The sequence below is a fragment of the Triticum aestivum genome, chromosome 2B (genome assembly GCF_018294505.1).
Source record: "Triticum aestivum cultivar Chinese Spring chromosome 2B, IWGSC CS RefSeq v2.1, whole genome shotgun sequence".
Classification (NCBI taxonomy): domain Eukaryota; kingdom Viridiplantae; phylum Streptophyta; class Magnoliopsida; order Poales; family Poaceae; genus Triticum; species Triticum aestivum.
In genome coordinates this window covers 613111796-613131452 of record NC_057798.1, presented here as the reverse complement: position 1 = coordinate 613131452, position 19657 = coordinate 613111796, and the positions used below count along the sequence as shown (strand labels likewise).

Below are 19657 nucleotides of genomic sequence, written 5' to 3'. Positions count from 1 at the left end.
AGAAGAAACCCCAATAACTGCGATATGGTTAGTGTGCTCCCTAGAAAAACTCTCCTTAGTATTCTGTACCAGTAGATATCCTAAGCCTCTAGCAACATACCCAACATATTTAGCCACTGATTTTATTTCTTGAAGCCAAGTGTAATCTTTAGTTAAATGAGAGTCCTTCCAACAGACCACATAGTGCACTTTATTCAAATATTCTTTTGTTTGTATGACCAACTTTGTTACATCTAGAACATCTAAGTTTCTATCCACCAACACCAGCATTTGTACTCCCCTTAAATCCTTGCTTACTCCATGTCTCCACCTAGTTGTTGAATCTAGTTCCACTCGCCATCACAAACTTAGAGTTACCATCACTTCTGTTCATAGGGTTACTAGGATCTTGTCCTATTGTATCCGCCCCACCCTTCGTAGGCATCATAGCAGGACTGAGATAGAAGTATATAATATAATTAGCATAGTACCTAAGCCAAGTAGCTGCGGCTGGGGCGGCAAGTACTGAAACATCTGACTACTAGTCCCTCCAACTTGACTTCCAGGAAGCAACTAATGGGCCCATTGTTGCCGCACATCAAAATTTACTTGTTCAATAGGTATGTAGTTTGCATTAGTAGCCCCTATTGTGAAACTTAGACCCGTGGAACCTTGTTAATTCGAAAGCACAATACCACTAGATAAACCCCCACCTTGAATCAGACTTCTCCGATCTGTCTACACCATAGCCGATTGAATATTTCCATTTTGGTTCTAGTTCTCACCTCATAGCCCTCATGGACAACTTGTCTATGAACCTCCACATCTTTGCCTCTAAAATTCTTACTATATGGATTACAGAATCCTTCTCCATTGGAATTATATCTACCACCCATGTTTCCTCCTCCTTTACGTTGATATTGGAAGTTTCATCTCTTCCCGTTCCTCTCTTTCCATCCATCCCTTGGTTTTGCGAAGAATTACACCCCTGCAGGGTTAAAAATGATCTATTTGAATAGCCGCGTCTGCAGATATGGACTACTTGGAAAGCTTATGTTGTTCATGGGTAACTTCAAGTGAATACTCTAAAATGTGCAAGATAAGTGTGAGTGCTACGGATGGCCTTCCCGTAAGGAGTCAGGAGAGGATCCATAGTGGTGTATTGATGTGGTTAATATGTGGACTCGTGTGCACCTTCTCATCTCAAAAGAGTTACCAGCAGTCGTAGTGCAGGATAGCCACTAAGTCAAAGCTGACTTGCTGTAGTTAAACTCCACACCCCCTTGTTGATATTGTTACATATGTAGTTAGTTCTATTGTAAGTCTTGTGGAGTACCTTTGTACTCACCATTCCTTAATTTATGTTTTTGCAGAGGAGGAGTTAGTCTCACTAGCGGTTCCAATGGTGAGTTCAACGTTGACCGATTAGCTTGGGATCCCAGGTAGAGGTCTGGTTCCTTTGGAGGGTCTTGTAGATAGACATGCTTTCTAGCCTTCTTTCCTTTCAGTTGTCTGTACTCAGACAGGTTTATGATCCTGCTTGTTGCTTGTAAGATCTTGCATGTTGGGGCATGAGACCCATGTTTGTAATATCATGCTATGTATGGCTCTTCTAAGCCTCATAAATAAAAAATTTGAATCATAGATTTTTGTTGTGATGCCATGTTGTATTTACATATATCAAGCATATTGTGTGTATGTTATTTAAATGCTTGGTATGTGTGGGATCCGACACCTAGTTGTTTATTCTTGGTAGCCTTTCTTATGGGGAAATGCCTCCTGGTGCTTCCACTGAACCATGATAGCTTGCTACTGCTCTAGAACACATGGATTGACCGGCATGTGTCCTTCTTTGCTCATGTGTCTTTACCTACGGGGAAATGTCATGCGGTGTTTACCCGAGTCCCGATGGCTTGCTACAGCCCGGTTACACTCGTTGCTGACCAACACGTGGATTGCTGGGGCATGTATGCCTATCCCTACAAGTTTGTGCCACCTCGGGTTTACGACTAGTCTCATTGGTTTGGGTTCTTTGTCATATGGATACTAGCGACACATCATATACGTGAGCCAAAAGGCACAAACGGTCCCAGCCCAGGTAAAGGCGGCAGCCTGGGTTACCGTGCGTGAGGCCGCGAAGTGATATGATGTGTTACGTGCTACATTGGTTTGACATAGGATCTGGGTCCTGACAGCTTGGATAATCCCGTTGTTAGGCACTAACTAACCACCTCTATGTGTATGATGTGTGGACCCGACCCCTGTTAACTTTTAGTTTAGATTAAATTTAATCCCTAGTTAACGCCGTGTCACTGACAGATGGGTACCATCATTAAGTTTGACCTGGCCGGAGTAGTTGACCCGCTGACATCATGATGTCGTCATGCTGACGTAGTTAACATTTTCTGGATTAAAAATAATCAGGAAATTCCTGAAAATGTCCTAAACTTCTAAAAATCATAGAGATTCAATCGTAGCTCAGATTGAAGTAATTTATATATGAAAAATTATCAGAAAAATATGAAGAATATGTTTATGGAATTTTCATGCATGTTTGAACAACTTAAAGTTGTTGTCTATGACAATTTCAATAAATGGCATTTGAAATGTCTTATATGGAGTTTGGATTTGAATCTTGTGTTCAAATCAACTTCATCTAAATTGTTGTTGCTTGCATTATCCCAAATCACAGCATGATGCCATGTCATGATAATACATCATATTGTTGCATCTTCGTGAATTGAATGTTGTTCCTTGTTTGTTGGCATTTATTCCCTCTCATAGACGTTGTTCCGACTTGAGATCGATGACACCGGTGAAGAGCTATATCATCTTCAAAAGTGCCAGGCAAGCAAACCCCCTTTGAGCATTCTGATACAATCCCACTGTCTCACTCTTTCTCTGTTTTACTACATTAGGACAACAATGATTCAATTGTTACATGTTGCAGTAGTTGAACCCATTCCTCTGCATGACCTGTCGTTCCCATAGTAAATAGTTGAAGCCCACTACCGTGAGTAGGAGTTGTTTTAGCCATGATGTGCCTACTCATTCATGCTTGCTTGTTATGCCTGCTATGCTTAGAGTTGTGTCAGGTTCGATTCGTCTGGGATGCATTGGAATGGTGGTGAAAATGTCTTACTGTTGAGAGCTAAGTGTGTGAACACAATTTGGTAAAGGTAGCGATGAGAGGCCATGTAGGAGTACATGGTGGGTTGTCTCATTGGGACCGTACTTAGGAACTGAGTTATGTGTTTGTGATCCAAGAACATCTATTACCACACATTGGGCCCTGAAATATGACCCCGCTCGACTTACTGACCGCCCTATCCTCTGTCCAGGAGTTGCAACTAGTTTATGGTGTTTGTAGGATATGTGTTGGAGGTCGTGTGTAGCGTTGACCCTAAGGGTAGGGCTATGATGCGGTATAGACACTGTGGCATGGTGTACCGAGGCACCCATTTGGTGGGCTTGGGAACCCTGCACACATCGTTTGGGGCCGTAGTGGAAACCTCGGCTGGACTTCCTTGCAGATGGAACTCAAAAAGGGGATAAACCTGGACTAGAGACTTGTGTGGTTAGTCAGGTCATGGTCTACACCTAGGTCGGCTTTCGCTTGAAGTCTACCGAGCACATGTCGTGTGCAGGTGCTAAGTGGTGGAAACATGTCTAAAGAAGTACACCCCTGTAGGGTTATAAATGATCTATTCGAACAGCCGCGTCCTCGGATACGGACTACTTGGAAGCTTACGTTGTTCATAGATAACTTGAAGTGGATACCCTAAAATGTGCAAGATAAGTGTGAGTGCTATGGATGGCCTTATCGTAGGGAGACAGGAGTGGATCCATAGTGGTGTATTGATGTGGTGAATATGTGGACTCATGTGCGCCTTCTCATCTCAAAAGAGTTACCAGCAGTTGTAGTACAGGATAGCCATCGAGTCAAAGTTGGCTTGCTACAGTTAAACTCCACACCCCTTGTTGATATTGATGCATATCTAGTTAGTTCTGATGTAAGTCTTGTTGAGTACCTTTGTACTCACCATTGCTTAATCTATGTTTCTGCAGACGAGACTTTACTCTCACAAGTAGTTCCAACAATGAGCTCAATGTTGAACGATTAGCTTGGGAATCCTAGACAGAGGTATGTTTCCTTTGGAGGGTCTTGTAGATAGACATGCTTTCTAGTCTTCTTTCTTTTCAGCTGTCTGTACTCAGACAGGTTTATGCTCCCGCTTATTGCTTGTATGATGTTGCATGTTGGGGCATGAGACCCATGTTTGTAATATCATGCTATGCATGGCTCTTCGGAGCCTTTTAAATAATTTTTTTGAGTCATAGAGTTTTGTTGTGATGCCATGTTGTATTTACACATATCGAGCATATTGTGTGTATGTTATTGAAATGATTGGTATGTGTGGGATTCGATACCTAGTTGTTTATTCCTGTTAGCCTTTCTTATGGGGAAATGGCTCCTGGTGCTTCCACTGAGCCATGGTAGCTTGCTACTGCTCTGGAACACATGAATTGCCCGACATGTGTCCTTCTTTGCTCCTGTGTCTGTCCCTACGGGGAAATGTCACATGGTGTTTACCAGAGTCCTGATAGCTTGCTATAGCCCGATTACACTCACTGATAATCGACAAATGCATTGTTGGGGCATGTATGCATGTCCTTGTAAGTTTGCGCCACCTTGGGTTTACGACTAGTCATGTCGGCCCGGGTGCTCTATCATATGGATGCTAGCAACACAATCATATACATGAGCCAAAAGGCGCAAACGGTCCCGGCCTAGGTAATGGTGGCAGCTGTGGGTTACTGTGCGTGAGGATGCAAAGTGATATGATGTGTTACATGCTAGATCGATGTGATTTAGGATCGAGGTCCTGACAGGTTTCCATCCATGGGAGCCGGTGTCTATTTGTTGGAGAGGAACCCTAAATCGGAGAAAGGAAGAAAACCCCCTTCCTCATCTAGTTCAAGGTATATAAAGATGGATGAACGAATATTCCTTCTCTCCAACACCAGCTCAGTTAGCTTTTCCACTCTACCAGCACACCGCAGGTCCACTTCGTCATCCAAAGTGGGCCTAGAAAGTTTTGAAACTCAGCTCCCCAAAATTTAGCCTCTGTCCCTTCTTCTATTGGGAAAATCTGCTAGGAATTGGGGATTTCAACCATACCAACCGAATCTAAATCACTTGGAGCAATACTAGGAGATGGGTCTAGTTCCAGCTTGCGCATAACTATTTTACTATTCACTTCTCCATGTTGTTCATGGAACAAACCATAGTTTATAATTGCTCCCAAATTAGGAGAACTAGCATTATCAATGCTACCATCAACATGGCTTGATTTGTTCTTATCATGACATGTAATTACACTCGCAGCAGAAATAGAGTAAGAGGGGACAATCTATCTACCCTACCTACGATGTTTCCTCAGAGATCCTAGCCTAGATGCATTCAATCGATCAAAAATACATGAAGGTGAGATAATTAAGATACTGGGCTGGGGTATAGAGATTACCAGAACGTGATGAAGATTTGTCCCCGTCAACCCCCTCTTCATCAGTCCCTCCCCAGCAACCAGCCAAAATCGACTGCCAGTTCAGAAGTGGCCTAATCACCTCGATCTGATCTGGCCAGTGCCGGAGCCTAGCCGAACATGGTGGGAACCTGGCTGAGCGATGCAGAATCTAGGATCCCCTGTCTACCCGCAACAATCCTCTGACCTCCTCCAGGATGATTGGGAAGTCGTACGGACCTCAAACCGACATTGCCATCTGACAGAGTCCTGGACTAGGGGGGGGGGTGCTCGGCGTGTCGGTTGCCTGACCTGTGGGCTAGGCCAAAGGCCTCCTAAGCCCATCAACTAGTGGGCCTCGTTTGTCTGTTCTAAGAAAGCCAAGAAATTATCTAAATACTTGCCGTGTACCCCAAGATTTTGAGGTAGTCTCCAGCGTATTTTCCCCTAGGTACAACCGACTTATGTGTAACCCTAGGCAACCATGGTATCTATATAAAGCAAGGTTATAGAACCTTATAGGACAAATTCATCCTCATACGATCTCGTGGTAGATCACCTATATGTACTTTGTGCCCCATCCACATTTACCTCTTCTAGAGGGCCTGAACCTGGGTGAACACCTCTGTGCCTTGTATCTTTGTTACCATCCTAGCCAAGGCTACTAGATTGGGCGCCCCTACCCGAGATCTTCCGAATTTAGCTCCGACATTAGTGGCCCATGCCCCTATGTAGTTGAAATAGCTCGATGGCTCGCCTCCAGATCGATGACAGGATTGGCTCTGTCATGACCTTCTTTTCGGAGTAGCCTTTTGCCTTCGGAAACATCATCCTTCATGCAAATACAACAAATCACCTCGCCTAGATCAAAACTTTTGTGCTAGGCTTGGTAATTAGATTCGAGAAACTGGAGTACACTATGGATTCTCGCATTTTTGAGTTGGGTGTCAGACCAAGTCAAAAGAGTATAGTGCCACTCCTGTCCAGGTCTTGGAATCAATCCTAGCACAGGATGATGGCGTGATATCTACCTTGGATCAGGTCTCGAGTCCAGAACCGAGCACGGACCATGCATCTAGCCTGTTTGAGGAAGCACCAAGGCCATGATAGTCCGGATCTCAGGCTAGCTCCCATTGGACATGATGAGCCATGGATGAAAGCGAAAAGGCGCTTCTGAACGAGATGTTAGATCGAATTCAAAAGGTCGCAATCTTGGACGATGGGAATTTGGCTTACAATCATATCTATGAGGAGCCCAGAAAAGCTGGAACTTCTGCCCACCCACCACCAATCTAGTCATTAACTCGAGGACTTAACCAGAGTTTTAGTCAGCTCCTCCGAGGAGGCAACCGACATGGATGCAGACGTCAAACTTCAGACACCGCCCCACCTATGATGTCTACATGTTAGATACCCTCAAAGATAGTGGAGGAGTAGGAAACCCGAAGCAACGATGCAAAGGTCACCATAATGGGGGCACTGGCAACAACTATGCAAGAAACGGCGGTACACATAACAGTGATGTTGTTAATGGCTTAGCAGCTAATGGTGGCACCTGTAATGGCGACACCGGCGATAACAACGACAAGGCCAACAGGGATGATGACGACCCCAACTATGGCGACTACAACCCCGAGGTCGAGGAAGAGTGAAGCCTCGACCCCGATGACTATGATGCTTTTGAGCAGTCACTTGAGGGCCCTCAACTTGAAACCCTGCATAAACGGTTGGCCCATATGGCTAAGAGAATGAAAAACAAGTCTCAACATCTTAAGGAGGAAGAGGACTACCTGAATGACAGATGGACCGACTTACTCCAAGCCAAGCAGGCGTTTGAGGATAAGCTGTAACATACAGTTGCCAGGCGGCCCTACACCCATAGAAACTTGCTGGATGGAATCGATGTGGAGGCCGAGGATAGATTTTTTTTCTAAGAGCGAATGGGCTGAAGGCCTCAACCGCCCCGCTAGCAGCCGATCTCCTCAGACTGATGATCGACAAGCTGGAGCAAACAGACGTGCTCCCGAGGTACCCAAACGCAGAGGTGGAAACAATCCAACACAGATCCCCTCAAAGCTCGGACCAAAAGTCAATAGGGCTTCGAGGTCCGAACACCTACCTCGGTTGATCTACAAGCCAGGACAATGCCCACCTGCTAGACAGGCTGGATACTTGACCTGGTTGGCGAAGAACGATTATGTGCATGATTACACCCGCAATCGCACCATAACCATATCAAACATATGCCACACCATCGCAAGGGTCCGAGGAGCTGCTCATCCTCAATGCTTCGCAGATGTTGGAGATGGTACCACTCCAACGGACTGCTCCTCTGGGCCAACTCTCATGACTGGAACTCGCGACAATGCCACCTATTTCTCGGATATGTGTAGGAACCTCTCTCTCGTGTCCCAATACATGATCTCGATGGAGTAGGCACCGTCTCCCATTGTTCAACACCACCTTCATTGACATCCGAGGGGCATAGGACGGGATAACATGGGAGCGACACGTAGGGCATGAACCTCGAGATCCTCCATGGTGACGTGTCGGTCCTGTGTGCCACCATTATCGCCACACGAATCGCCTCCCGAGCCGCTCTCTATCAGGTCATTCCTCGGTAGATGTTGAGTTGTTGTGTTACCTCCCAGATTACAGTGTTCTTATTTACAATGGTGGTCGCAACAGCAATCTCATTATTTTTACATATCCTTGTAACATTCATTATCCTTTATTTTCTAGGTAATTCACCTATTGTCGTCTTCCTCTCTTCTTTCGTCGCCCTCAACACCAACTTCTGATGCCCGATGCATTTCCCTTATGTTGGGGAACCAATTACAAATCTCGTAGACCCGATCTAGCTTCTTTGATCCCGTCCCGTCACCGCCCTCAGGTGCTCCCAAGCCGCTCCCCACCTAATCTCTAGTAGTTAAGAGGCACTGGATCGCCAGATCGAAATTGCGGAATGGTCTCGGGGTGGTTGATCAGAATGAATTAGGGTGGAGTCATGGGGCTGGGCATAGGAAAGGGTAAGAGGGGAGCCGCTCGTGGGGTATGAACCTTGAAGTCCCCCATGGTGACGTCTTGCTCCCGTGTGCCACCATTATCACTACACGAATCACCTCATGAGTCACTCTAGGTCATTCCTTTGTCGATGGTGAGTTGTTGCGTTCCTCCCGGATTACATTGTTCTTGTTTACAACGGTGGCCGCAACGACAGTGTTTTTTTTTTACATATCAATGTAACGTTCTCTATGTTTTTAGTTTGCAGGTAATTCAATGGCAATACGCGGTGGTTGGTAACTTGGTATAGCCATTTTTTGTACCACAGATTGCGCAACAAAAAGTTCCTAGGCCGGTTTGCTCCTTTACAGATTTATGTTTGTGGCTTACTCATAAACGTTCAGATGGAGAATGTGATGTTTGTTGCACAACATGGCCAAACATATGCGTGCAAACTAGCATCATCAAAAAGGTTAAAACAGTCTAACAGAAGTTAGGTAACAGGGGGGATCCAAAGCCATGCTTTTAATTTGTAGTAACGTGCTAGCAAGGCACGAAACTTAAGCACACGGCTGCAATCGCACAACAATAAACCTCTAAAGAAAACCAAAACTAAACAAGGGGAAAAGAAAAGGCCTTGCGCGCGCGCGTGTGAGATGGCGAGAGGTAAGCCCCACGCAGCAGTCGGTGGACCCGACCCTCACACGCTCCACGACGCCGCTGGGCTGCGTGAGCTTGCCCCCGCCCCCATCCCCTCTCTCTTTCCTCTCCCCCTTTCTCCTGCTCCGGCCTGTATATATAATCCCCATCTTTTATATATTTCCATGGTGTGCATAGGCCTGGGAAAGAGCAGAGGCAAGATTTCAGCAATTAATTTTATAGAGCGAGAGGGGGGCATATAAGAGCGTGGGAGGGAAGAGATAGATAGAGAAAGAAAAGTATGACAAGGAGATGAAAGAAATGAGACAACAACCCTCTTAGCCTCTCCCCGGCCCTCTCCTCCGCCCCCTCTCCTCCACTTCTATCCCCTCAGTTTCAAGCAAGAGACGAAGCTAGCAGGGAGAGAGTGAGGTATCCCATGTTTTTTTTCCTCCTCCTCTAGTTCCTTGTTGCGTTCCTTTCCAAATTTTTAAATATCTGTATGTATGTGAGTTCTGTGGGTGTGGGTGTTTGCGAGCTTTTGTTCGTATGCCTTCTCTCTCTTTTTTTACTTTGTTTTGAGTGCAACTGTTTGTTTGTTTGGATTTCCCTGTCCACTTTGTTCTTTTGTTAATCTCGGAAGGGTCCTAAGCGGCCGAGGCCTTGGAGTTTTTCTCGGCTTCTTGTCGATTTGTTTGTTGTTTCAGATCGGTTCCAAGGTATATGAGATAGGTATAGCCATCACGCGCTCAGGGAATTTTGGGGCCTTTCCATCTGCTCCCTCTTCCTCCCAACCAGTTGTGCTTCTTTCGTCGTCTTCGTCCTTCTCCTCCTTAATTTTCCTCGGGGAGCAAGAGTCTTCCAGATCTCTCTCTCATGGTCGCTTGCTTGCATGCGCTGTGCAGTGTCAGTTTTTACTCTCTTAATTGCGACGTCTCACATGGAAAATCTTGCTTTGTTTCAGCGAAGGGGGAAGAAGAAGGAGCACTGCCAATCCAAGAACAATCCGGAGTTGGTGTGACGACGTAGGTTGGGAGGCGATGGCATCGAATTCATCGGCAGCGGCAGCGGCGGCGTTCTTCGGGATGAGGGATGGGGACCAGCAAGACCAGCTGAAACCGCTGATATCACAGCAGCAGCAGCAGCACCAGCAGCAGCTGGCAGCGGTGGCACTGTCCGGCGTGGGGAGCGCGGCGCCTGCTGCGTCCAGCCAGGGCGCTCCGGCGGCGGCACCACCGGCCAAGAAGAAGAGGACTCTACCCGGTAATCTAATCGTGGACCCTGGTTAATATTTCCAGTCATGCATGCTAACTGCAAGGTCTTGTCTGGACTGATTGGCGTCTTATCGTTTGGTTCCTGACAGTGCAAGCATCTTCTCTCACATGCGCACACTTGGGGTTTTCTCTCTCTATTTTTCAGTATCTTCTCTTTTATTTACTCAGTTACTTTCTGCTTTGTTTCTTGCTTGGTAGTGAATTAATACTTGGTACTGCTGGAGAATTTGCACCTTTTTTTGTGTGTAGTAACTGACGTGTGTGTAATTGAGCGACAGTCTGTTCTTGCTACTACACACGCCTTAATTTCACTCCCTAATTTCCCAGCTTGTACTCTTTTACTGTAACTCCTTAATTTCTCATCTATCCCTGGTTCACTGGATCCGTTCCCCTATACTCAGGGTCTACTTCAATTCGAAGTTAGCTGTAGCCTCGAGGAAGATACTTGGCCTTCAAGTCGCTCCTTGCTAATCAATACGAGTTCATTTAAAGCTCTGTACTATCACCTGAAAGGAGGACAATTAATTCAGGTGACGAACAGGAACTAGGGTACTTTACTCGTGGCTCTGGATCGAGTAGGCTCCTCCTTGTTACGGCCGGTTTCTTCTTCTTCCAAAGTCTCGTGTTCTCATCAGATCAGTCGGTTCCAAAATTTCTAACTCGATTTTTTTAGTTTTTATGTATCTTTGGTAGGAAAGAAGAACCGTATACTATACTAGTTGGATATATTTTTGAGGAAAAATATCCGGTTCTTATTTTTTTTCTTGCTCCAAGATTCCATGTACATGAGCTGTCATCCTCTCTACTGGAGCTCATTCAATTCTTTTCCCCAATTATGAGGTGCAAGCAGGAGCGAGGGCACAATCCATGACAATTCCTTTGTTCTCTATATCACTTCCTGCAAACTTCTTTCTTCCCCAAAATCTCATGCAAATATTCTCTTCTCCGTGCTCTAGTTTGTCTCTACTCTCTAGCTCACCGGCCCCCACCCAGGGAAGTAAGCAACGATATCTTCTCAAATCCGTGATTTCTACTAGCTCCAATGGGATTATTCACTCATTGATCATGTGCGAGCGCCTCACAGATAAGGAAAATTAATACTCCAACATTAAGAAATTTCCCACAGCATATAATTAATAAGACCCTTGCTCAAATATTTGCTCTTCTAGAAGCATATATATCCTTCCTACCTGTCCAAGCATGGAACGCCCTAAATATATGGCCACCCATTCTTAATTTCCAAGCGTTTTATTGATTGTCTTATGCATGACGTATCGAGTCATCAATTGGGATACCTTTTTTGTATGCAAAGCTAATTGTCATATTTGTATATATGCACTGTATTTGATGATGAAATGCATGGTGGAATTGGTTGCAGACCCGGACGCGGAGGTGATCGCGCTGTCGCCCAAGACGCTGATGGCGACGAACCGGTTCGTGTGCGAGGTGTGCAACAAGGGGTTCCAGCGCGAGCAGAATCTGCAGCTGCACCGCCGCGGCCACAACCTGCCATGGAAGCTGAAGCAGAAGAATCCGAACCAGGTGCAGCGCAGGCGCGTGTACCTGTGCCCGGAGCCGACGTGCGTCCACCACGACCCGTCCCGCGCCCTGGGCGACCTCACCGGCATCAAGAAGCACTTCTGCCGCAAGCACGGCGAGAAGAAGTGGAAGTGCGACAAGTGCTCCAAGCGCTACGCCGTGCAGTCGGACTGGAAGGCACACTCCAAGATCTGCGGCACCCGCGAGTACCGCTGCGACTGCGGCACCCTCTTCTCCCGGTAACTTACCAGCCACTGCTCCCTACCCAGCTTCTTCTACCTATATACTGTCTCCTGCATTTCTACCGCTCCGATGTCTACATAGATAGAATGTACGTGAAATCGATCAGGCCTCGCTGCATGCATGGCACTGCGCGTACATGCCATAATGGGCACTGCTTTGGTTTAGGGTTAGGGTTTTGAATGGCCTTGTGCCGATGTCGATGGACATTGTTGTTGTTCGAGCTCCTGCTTCCTTCCTTCTCTGGCTAGCCTGCTGAGAAGGAAAGCAATAGAGACGGCCGCGGGCGACGAAGGGGAGTGAGAGAGAGGGCGCACAGTGAAACTGCTCGCACGTGAAATGGGCTGGAATATTTTGAGTCCTTTGGCACTGCCCAGAAGCCATCCTTTCCCTTTCCTAGCTTGGTGCCTTGGGAAGATGGAACCAGAAACAAGCTCTCTCTCCTCTCTCTAGCCAGACACACGCTACAGACTAAGACATCTGTTACACTGTCCTGTAGACCCGCATTCCTCCTGGTCCAACTCGTCAGCAGCATGCAGGCTTTCTCTTTTACCCTCTCTCTCTTCCATAGTTTTCTCTTTCTACTGCATCGCTTGGCTGCCATGTAGGAGTAGGCAGCTAAACTTCTCATGTGAGTTGGCTGGCCGGCTAAGATGTGGCAGAGCCGTTCGTTGGCCGTGGCAGCGACCAGCGAGAGAGGCCCACGCCTTTTCATGGATGCGTCGCAATGTCCATCCCATGTCTCATCGCCCATGCATCGCCAGCCTAGTTGCAAGTGTAATTTGAGGAACTGTTCATTCATTGATTGACTTAAGGTGCATTCATTCATTCATTCAAGTGGTCACTCCTCTCTTTCATGGTTTTGGCATAAAATTCTCCAATGGGGAGTTAGCACTTAGGGAAACACCAGCAGGAGTTGCATTCATGAGCAATGGAGTGTCGTCTCTTTTTTCACTGTTCCTCCAAGGGAAGAGACCTGATGATATAAAAAAAAGAAACAATTCGGCGCTTCTTCTCTGAGCGTAAATCTATAGTGCATGTCTTTTTTTTTTCCCAAGTTTAGAAGCTATAGTATGTTCCATATGCGTCCATATCATCGTTTTTACACATTCAACTGTTGAGGTGGAGTACACTAAGTACGAATAATTGGCATTCTTTGTTTTGAGCTCCTTGATTTGGGGGGCAGTAGGCTTTTTTAAGTTTCACTGGCGCAGGCTTTTGCTTTTTCCTGTGTCAAGGCGCCTCGGGAGGCGAGCTTACCAGCCCCGCAAAGTTTTCTGCTCTACGCAGCTCCTTGGTGTGTGTGTTCGTGTGCATGACAATGTCTGATGTCTTTGTCTGGAAGCCTTTCTCCTTTGAAGCTTCCTACTAGTGGGAACCTATGAAAGGCGTAGCATGGCAAGCTATGATGAGATTTCTCCTTTCCCCGGCGCGGCCTCTCCCTTGATTGACACACATCGATTTCTGGGATCTTGAGCTTGATTTGTGGTGCATGCATGCATGGATTCATACTATACCCAACACCTTTGACCCATACTACCAGTTTCCTAATTTTAGCACTAGTCTTTGGACAGCAAGGTGTGGTGGTACACTAGCGATAATAGTCAAACCCTATTCCCCCTTTGGAAACATATGTTACTTGAACAGAGATAAAAACCACGGCCACCACATTTGCAAGCTGTTTCTTTCTTTTACTGTGACCTGGCTGGTGCAGAAGGGGGAGATGCGCACCCTGTCGCTGTAGCAGCTGTGGACACTGGGAATGGCACTGTTCAGATGCATGAGATACCACCAGCTACAAACACAACATTCAGTGGCACAGTCGGTCCGTCCGCCCGTCGTCCCGTCCCGCGGCCAGTTGCGCAGTGCTCACATGTCGATCAGAAAACAATAATCTTAGCCCGAGATGCCGCTAGCACGCCTCGGGGCGCGCGCCCACCTTCCCGTCCAGCGTGTCATGCATGCGTCGTCGCCATGCAGCCCGGTGCAGGGCGCTGTTCGCTTTTCAGGCTTCTCAAGCTCTTCTCACATCAACTTTACTGTTCACTTTTACTGCACGGCCCATGCATTGGCATGCGACGGCGCTGCCTGCGCTCTGACCTAAGTTGCAGATCGAGCAGAGACCAGAGCAGCGCGGTGTGGTGTGGTGCGAGAGCACATGACGACATGTGACTGATGGTGTGGTGTGGTGTGCTGATGTTTATCGTGTTTCTGATTATTTTCTGTTGTGTTATTGTATGCAGGAGGGACAGCTTCATCACCCACAGGGCCTTCTGCGACGCCCTGGCGCAGGAGAGCGCCAGGCTGCCGCCGACGAGCCTGAGCAGCCTCACCAGCCACCTCTACGGGGCTACTAACGCTGGCAACATGGCGCTGAGCCTGTCCCAGGTGGGATCCCACCTCAACTCCACCCTGCAGCACGACGGCCACCACCACCACCCGTCCCCGGAGCTCCTGCGCCTCGGTGGAGCGGCCGGCGGAGGCAGCAGCAGCATCGCCGCGCGCCTCGACCACCTCCTGTCGCCCTCTGGCGCGTCTGCGTTCCGCCCGCCTCAGCAGCAGCCCCAGTCGGCTTTCTTCCTCAACGCGGCGCCGGGGCAGGATTTCGGCGACGATGCGGGAAACGGGCCACAGTCCTACCTGCAGTCCAAGCCGTTCCACGGCCTCATGCAGCTCCCAGACCTCCAGGGCAATGGTGCGGGAGGGCCCGCCTCTTCGGGCCATGGACTCTTCAACCTGGGATTCTTCTCCAACAATGGCAATAGCTCGGGGTCTAGTCATGAGCATGCAAGCCAGGGAATGATGAGCAACGACCAGTTCAGCGGCGGAGCTGGCGGAGGCGGCGGCGGCGGCTCTGAGGTATCGGCAGCGGCGATTTTCGGCGGGAACTTTGTTGGTGGTGATCACATTTCGCAGGCTGGGATGTACAACGACCAGGCGCCCATGCTGCCTCAGATGTCTGCGACCGCACTGCTCCAGAAGGCAGCGCAGATGGGCGCGACCTCCAGCCCCAACGGCGCGGCGTCCATGTTCCGGGGCTTTGTGGGCTCTTCGCCGCACGCGCGACAGGGGACACCGCAGCAGCAGATGGACCAGAACGATGCGAACCTGAACGAGCTGATGAACTCTCTGGCTGCTGGCGGCGGCGTCAATGCCGCGGCGATGTTTGGCGGCGCTAACGGCGGTCCCGCCGGGATGTTTGATCCGAGGATGTGCGACATGGATCAGCACGAGGTGAAATTCAGCCAGGGAGGAGGTGGTGTTGGTGGCAACGGCGGTGGTGCTGGCGGCGGCGCCGGCGGCGACATGACGCGGGACTTTCTTGGCGTGGGTGGAGGCGGCATCGTGCGCGGGATATCGACACCGAGAGGAGACCACCACCAGAGCAGCAGCGACATGAGCTCCTTGGAGGCCGAGATGAAGTCGGCTTCGTCCTTCAACGGAGGCCGGATGCCATGATCGACGGATCGATCAAGCTTACACAAGCCGTAAGCTCCGATCTGTAGAGTGAGTCTGAGACTTGAAGCAACCTGGAATTAGCGCATGCATGCATGAGAGGAGTAAGGTTAGCGAGTTAGCAACTAAGTTGATCGCATGAGTAAGGTTACATGCATGGGATAAGGCTACCTAGCTAAGCTCTCCATGGCCTGAAGACTTGGAGTACCGTGAAAGAGAGGCGTCTTCTGAGACTAATTAAGTAATTAGCTAGTGCGAGTGAACGCTTGCATGTGATGACGACCCTAGCTTGGTCGTCGAGGAGTTTGGAGTCTGTGTTCTTGTTCTTGTCGTCTGTTTTCCTTCCCTGTAATTGGATGTTTGTTGGGTTAAATATAGTTCCCGAGATAGAAGAACCAATAAGACTATTTTGAACTTTCAAACCAAAAAAATGCCCCTTTTTAATCATTTTCTTATTCCCCTCCTCTTGTAATAAAACAATGCTGTTGTTACAATGCAATTAATCATACTAGATCATATTCAGAAAGTGAATTGGTGATTTTTTTCCTCCAGAAAAAGTATTGCTAGATATTTTTTTATTTTTTGTGGAGTTTGTATACAGTTAATAATCATGCCTAATGTGGATAGAAATGATACCATTTTGGAACATGGAGATTTTATATGGTTCATTTTTTGTATAAAGGAGCAATAGCTCCCAAATTGACAAACAAGGGTGAATTACTAATTTAGTCGCTGAAAAAAGTTATGTTTTTCTTCTAATTGTATTTGTATACAAATTATATAGAAAACATCAATTCGTGTCCGGTCAAAAGGTGGTTTCGCTCCAGCATAAAGAGTTTGTTTTTTAATTTATTATTACAATCAAGTTTCTCAGTTACTAGGTTGTGGGTGCGGTATTGCAAATTCGGGAGATATTCTTGTGGCTAGTTCCAAATAGCCCATGTGTTAATAGGTAGTTTCCATGATATAGAGGAAGGGGGAGAAGGGACATCCTGTTCAAAATCATCGGAGATTTGAGAGATTAGTGATTCGAGGGAGGATGAAGAGGATTTGGGGAAATTATGTATCTTTCCTCACCAATCCCTTCTTTCAGGGAATCACGTTATATGGTAATCATACAACAACACTCCTTCTCAAGACGGGGCGAATCCATCTTGCTACCAAACATGGTTTTTTTTCTAGGAGTCCTTTTCTAAGGGCATATGCTAGTTGACATGCTGAAGTGACGTATGAAAGGCAAACTACTCCTTCATCAAACTTATCCTTGATGAAGTAACGATCAATCTCTATGTGCTTGGTTAGGTCGTACTGAACAAGGTTATTAGCAATGTCAATAGTAGCTTTGTCGTCACATTATAGACTAGAGGCTTGTACTTGTACAACCGCAACTCTGCTAGGAGAATCTGCATCCATAATAACTCACATGTAGCATGACTCAGGGATCCAAACTTAGCCTCTGTAGTCGATCAAGCCACACCGCCCTTTGTATTTTGCGTCACCATGAAACTAGGTTCCTTCCAACAGATGTAAAGTGACCAGATGTTGAGAGGCAGTCATCTAGAGAACTTGCACAAGCGACATCAGTATGGCATCTAACTTGAATATTCCGAATAAGAGGTCTCTTCCTGAGCACCCCTTAAGATATCGTAGGGTCCTATTCACAACTTCCATATCTGCTGATTTTGGGTCATGCATATATTGGTTAACTACACTCATAACACAAGCAATATCTGACGGGTATGAGACAACTATATCAACCTTGCAACTAGTCTCTAGAAGCGTTCGATCAACTGGTGTCCCTGCATCAACTAGTCTCATCTCAAAAAGAGTATTGATCTAATTTAATTGTCCTTATTCATTTATGTATTTTGTTGTTGTTTCATATGTTTGAGCAGAACACATATCTAACGTGTTGTGACCATTAATATATCAGACATCAGTTTTATAATTCAATTTTGCGGTAACTCAAAGTAAAAAAAAATGCAAATTGATCAATTGTAAGTAACGATGTCCAACATGTAGCCTCCCCCGATAAAATTCTACCTCTGAACGTTAGTTGATTTTGTCCCCCATTTTTATGCCGCTTCAGACGCATACATTTAAGTTTCCATGTTTGCAGGAATAATTGTTTCATTTCATTCAATCATTGCATGAATAAGAAAAATCCTAGATTTTCAATTTCACATGCCATCGATGCATGATTAAGAAAGATACCGAAACTTTCCAAAACAGAGTGATGGTTCCCATCCATGTTTTAAGAGGTAAAACAAGCTACATGGATTCGTTTGATGGTACCATCAGCCTAATTTCATGATGAGGTGATTATTAGCTTGAACAATACTATTTTCCTAATCTCCTTAGGGAAAGTCGGTCTGTGCCACTTCCGAAGTTGCATATTCAAATCCTACCACTTAAACTTCTGTATTTCGACATGTTTCACGAGCGCTTGAGAAGAAATTAGCTGCATGCCCCTGCGCGCCATCTCCGCCAGTTGTCTCAACTTGTCGTCTCCGTTGCGTTGTTTCCTTACATCGGGAATCCACCGCTTCACCATGTCAACTGTAGCGACGAGGAGACTTGGTTGACCCTTCTGACCTATGTGGGCGTCCACCATTGAGGTCATATTTCAATTTCGCAACTCCAATATGGGCCCACCAATATTGACGAGGAGACTCAATTAACTGTCCGACAAATGGGGGGCACCGTTGAGGCCATGATGTCCTGTAAGTGCACAGGGTTTAATTGTGGCCTTTTCAAAGTAAGAGTATCGATCACATAGGGAGCACATGAATTAAGCATAGCCTCTTGTAGTGAATTATGAGTTTGTTAATTGTAGACTATAGATAATGTAACGGTGGGAAAAAAATTAAAAAGTTTTGGTGCGGAGCGAACTGGAAGTAAATAACATAAAAAGTAATAGGAAAACAACAACACGAATAACAAGTGGAAATGACGGAGGAATAAGGCAACCCATGGAACTGCATAATATAGTCTGCATACTTGAGCCACTCTTGATGATTATGCTGGGCGGAGCCGGGTACATAACATGTTCTACTCTAGGTAGACTTCGTGCAACGCACGCCACTACCATAGTCTCCCCCTGCAGGTTACGAGTAAGGTAATTGAGGGTTACCTTGTGGACGTGGTCTCTCTAAGTTTTTCCATAAATCCCCTATCAATTGCAAAAGCTAGGAGCAAAGTTTTTACTGTCACCTCTAATTACCTTCACATCCTATCCTTTTTACAATGACAGTGATACACTTCATCACCTTTTGTGCTAATGCTGAGTGGGGCCCCTTCACAACATTCACAATGTTTATTAAACTAAGCATTCAATAAAGGATCTCATATCCAATATAACATTTCAGATCCTATACATACCAAGGTTCATCCTTATCCCCAAGAAGTAGGGGGTCTACTCACACATATAGACAACAAACATTATGAGGGAGGTAATGGTAAGTATGAATGGATCACGCACGTAACACACAAGATGATCCACTAGGGTTCCTGATGTTACAATGAGATGGATGTGGATGATGATGATAATGACAGTGGTGATGATGATGATGATGATGACAGTGGTGATGATGTTGATGTCCCCTTGCGCGTGGTTGTGAAGATGGAAGTCTTCTCCTTGCCAATCCCTCCTCCAGATCACTCCGGAGGCTAGGGTTCTGCCTTTTGTATGGGTTTCTGGTGTGTGTGTGTGTGTGCGCGCGCGTGCGCGTGTGTTAGTCTGATTCCCAATCCGACTGGGGTGCAAGTAGTGCACGAGGCAGCAGCGCTGGCACCTCATACGACCTCCCATACAAGCGGGTGCGCTCGTATGAAAGACCATCTTTTTCTCTGGAGGTGTCGCATGGACTCCTCCCTTGGTCCCTGAGGGAGTCCTGGACTAGGGGCCCTCGGGCTGACGACCTATTTCTCATGGGCCGGATAGTCGGGCTGCACTATAGCTGCTGGAAAGCCGGACTATTGGGCGGCAACGTATCCGGACAG

General features: G+C 46.8%; 1 protein-coding gene across 2 annotated transcripts; it reads left to right on the top strand.

Annotated features, from left to right (window-relative positions):
- The first annotated feature begins 9249 nt into the window (after nt 1–9249).
- Nucleotides 9250–16050, top strand: LOC123046294 (protein indeterminate-domain 4, chloroplastic). Of its 2 annotated transcripts, none has more exons than XM_044469618.1 (4): nt 9250–9578; nt 10111–10409; nt 11799–12198; nt 14443–16050. In XM_044469618.1, the coding sequence occupies exons 2-4, from the start codon at nt 10187–10189 to the stop codon at nt 15656–15658; spliced, it is 1839 nt and encodes a 612-aa protein (XP_044325553.1). In that variant the 5' UTR covers nt 9250–9578; nt 10111–10186; the 3' UTR covers nt 15659–16050. The 2 variants fall into 2 exon arrangements, with proteins under 2 accessions (XP_044325553.1, XP_044325554.1); XM_044469619.1 differs by lacking the exon at nt 9250–9578 and adding an exon at nt 9679–10025.
- The last annotated feature ends 3607 nt before the right edge of the window (nt 16051–19657 follow it).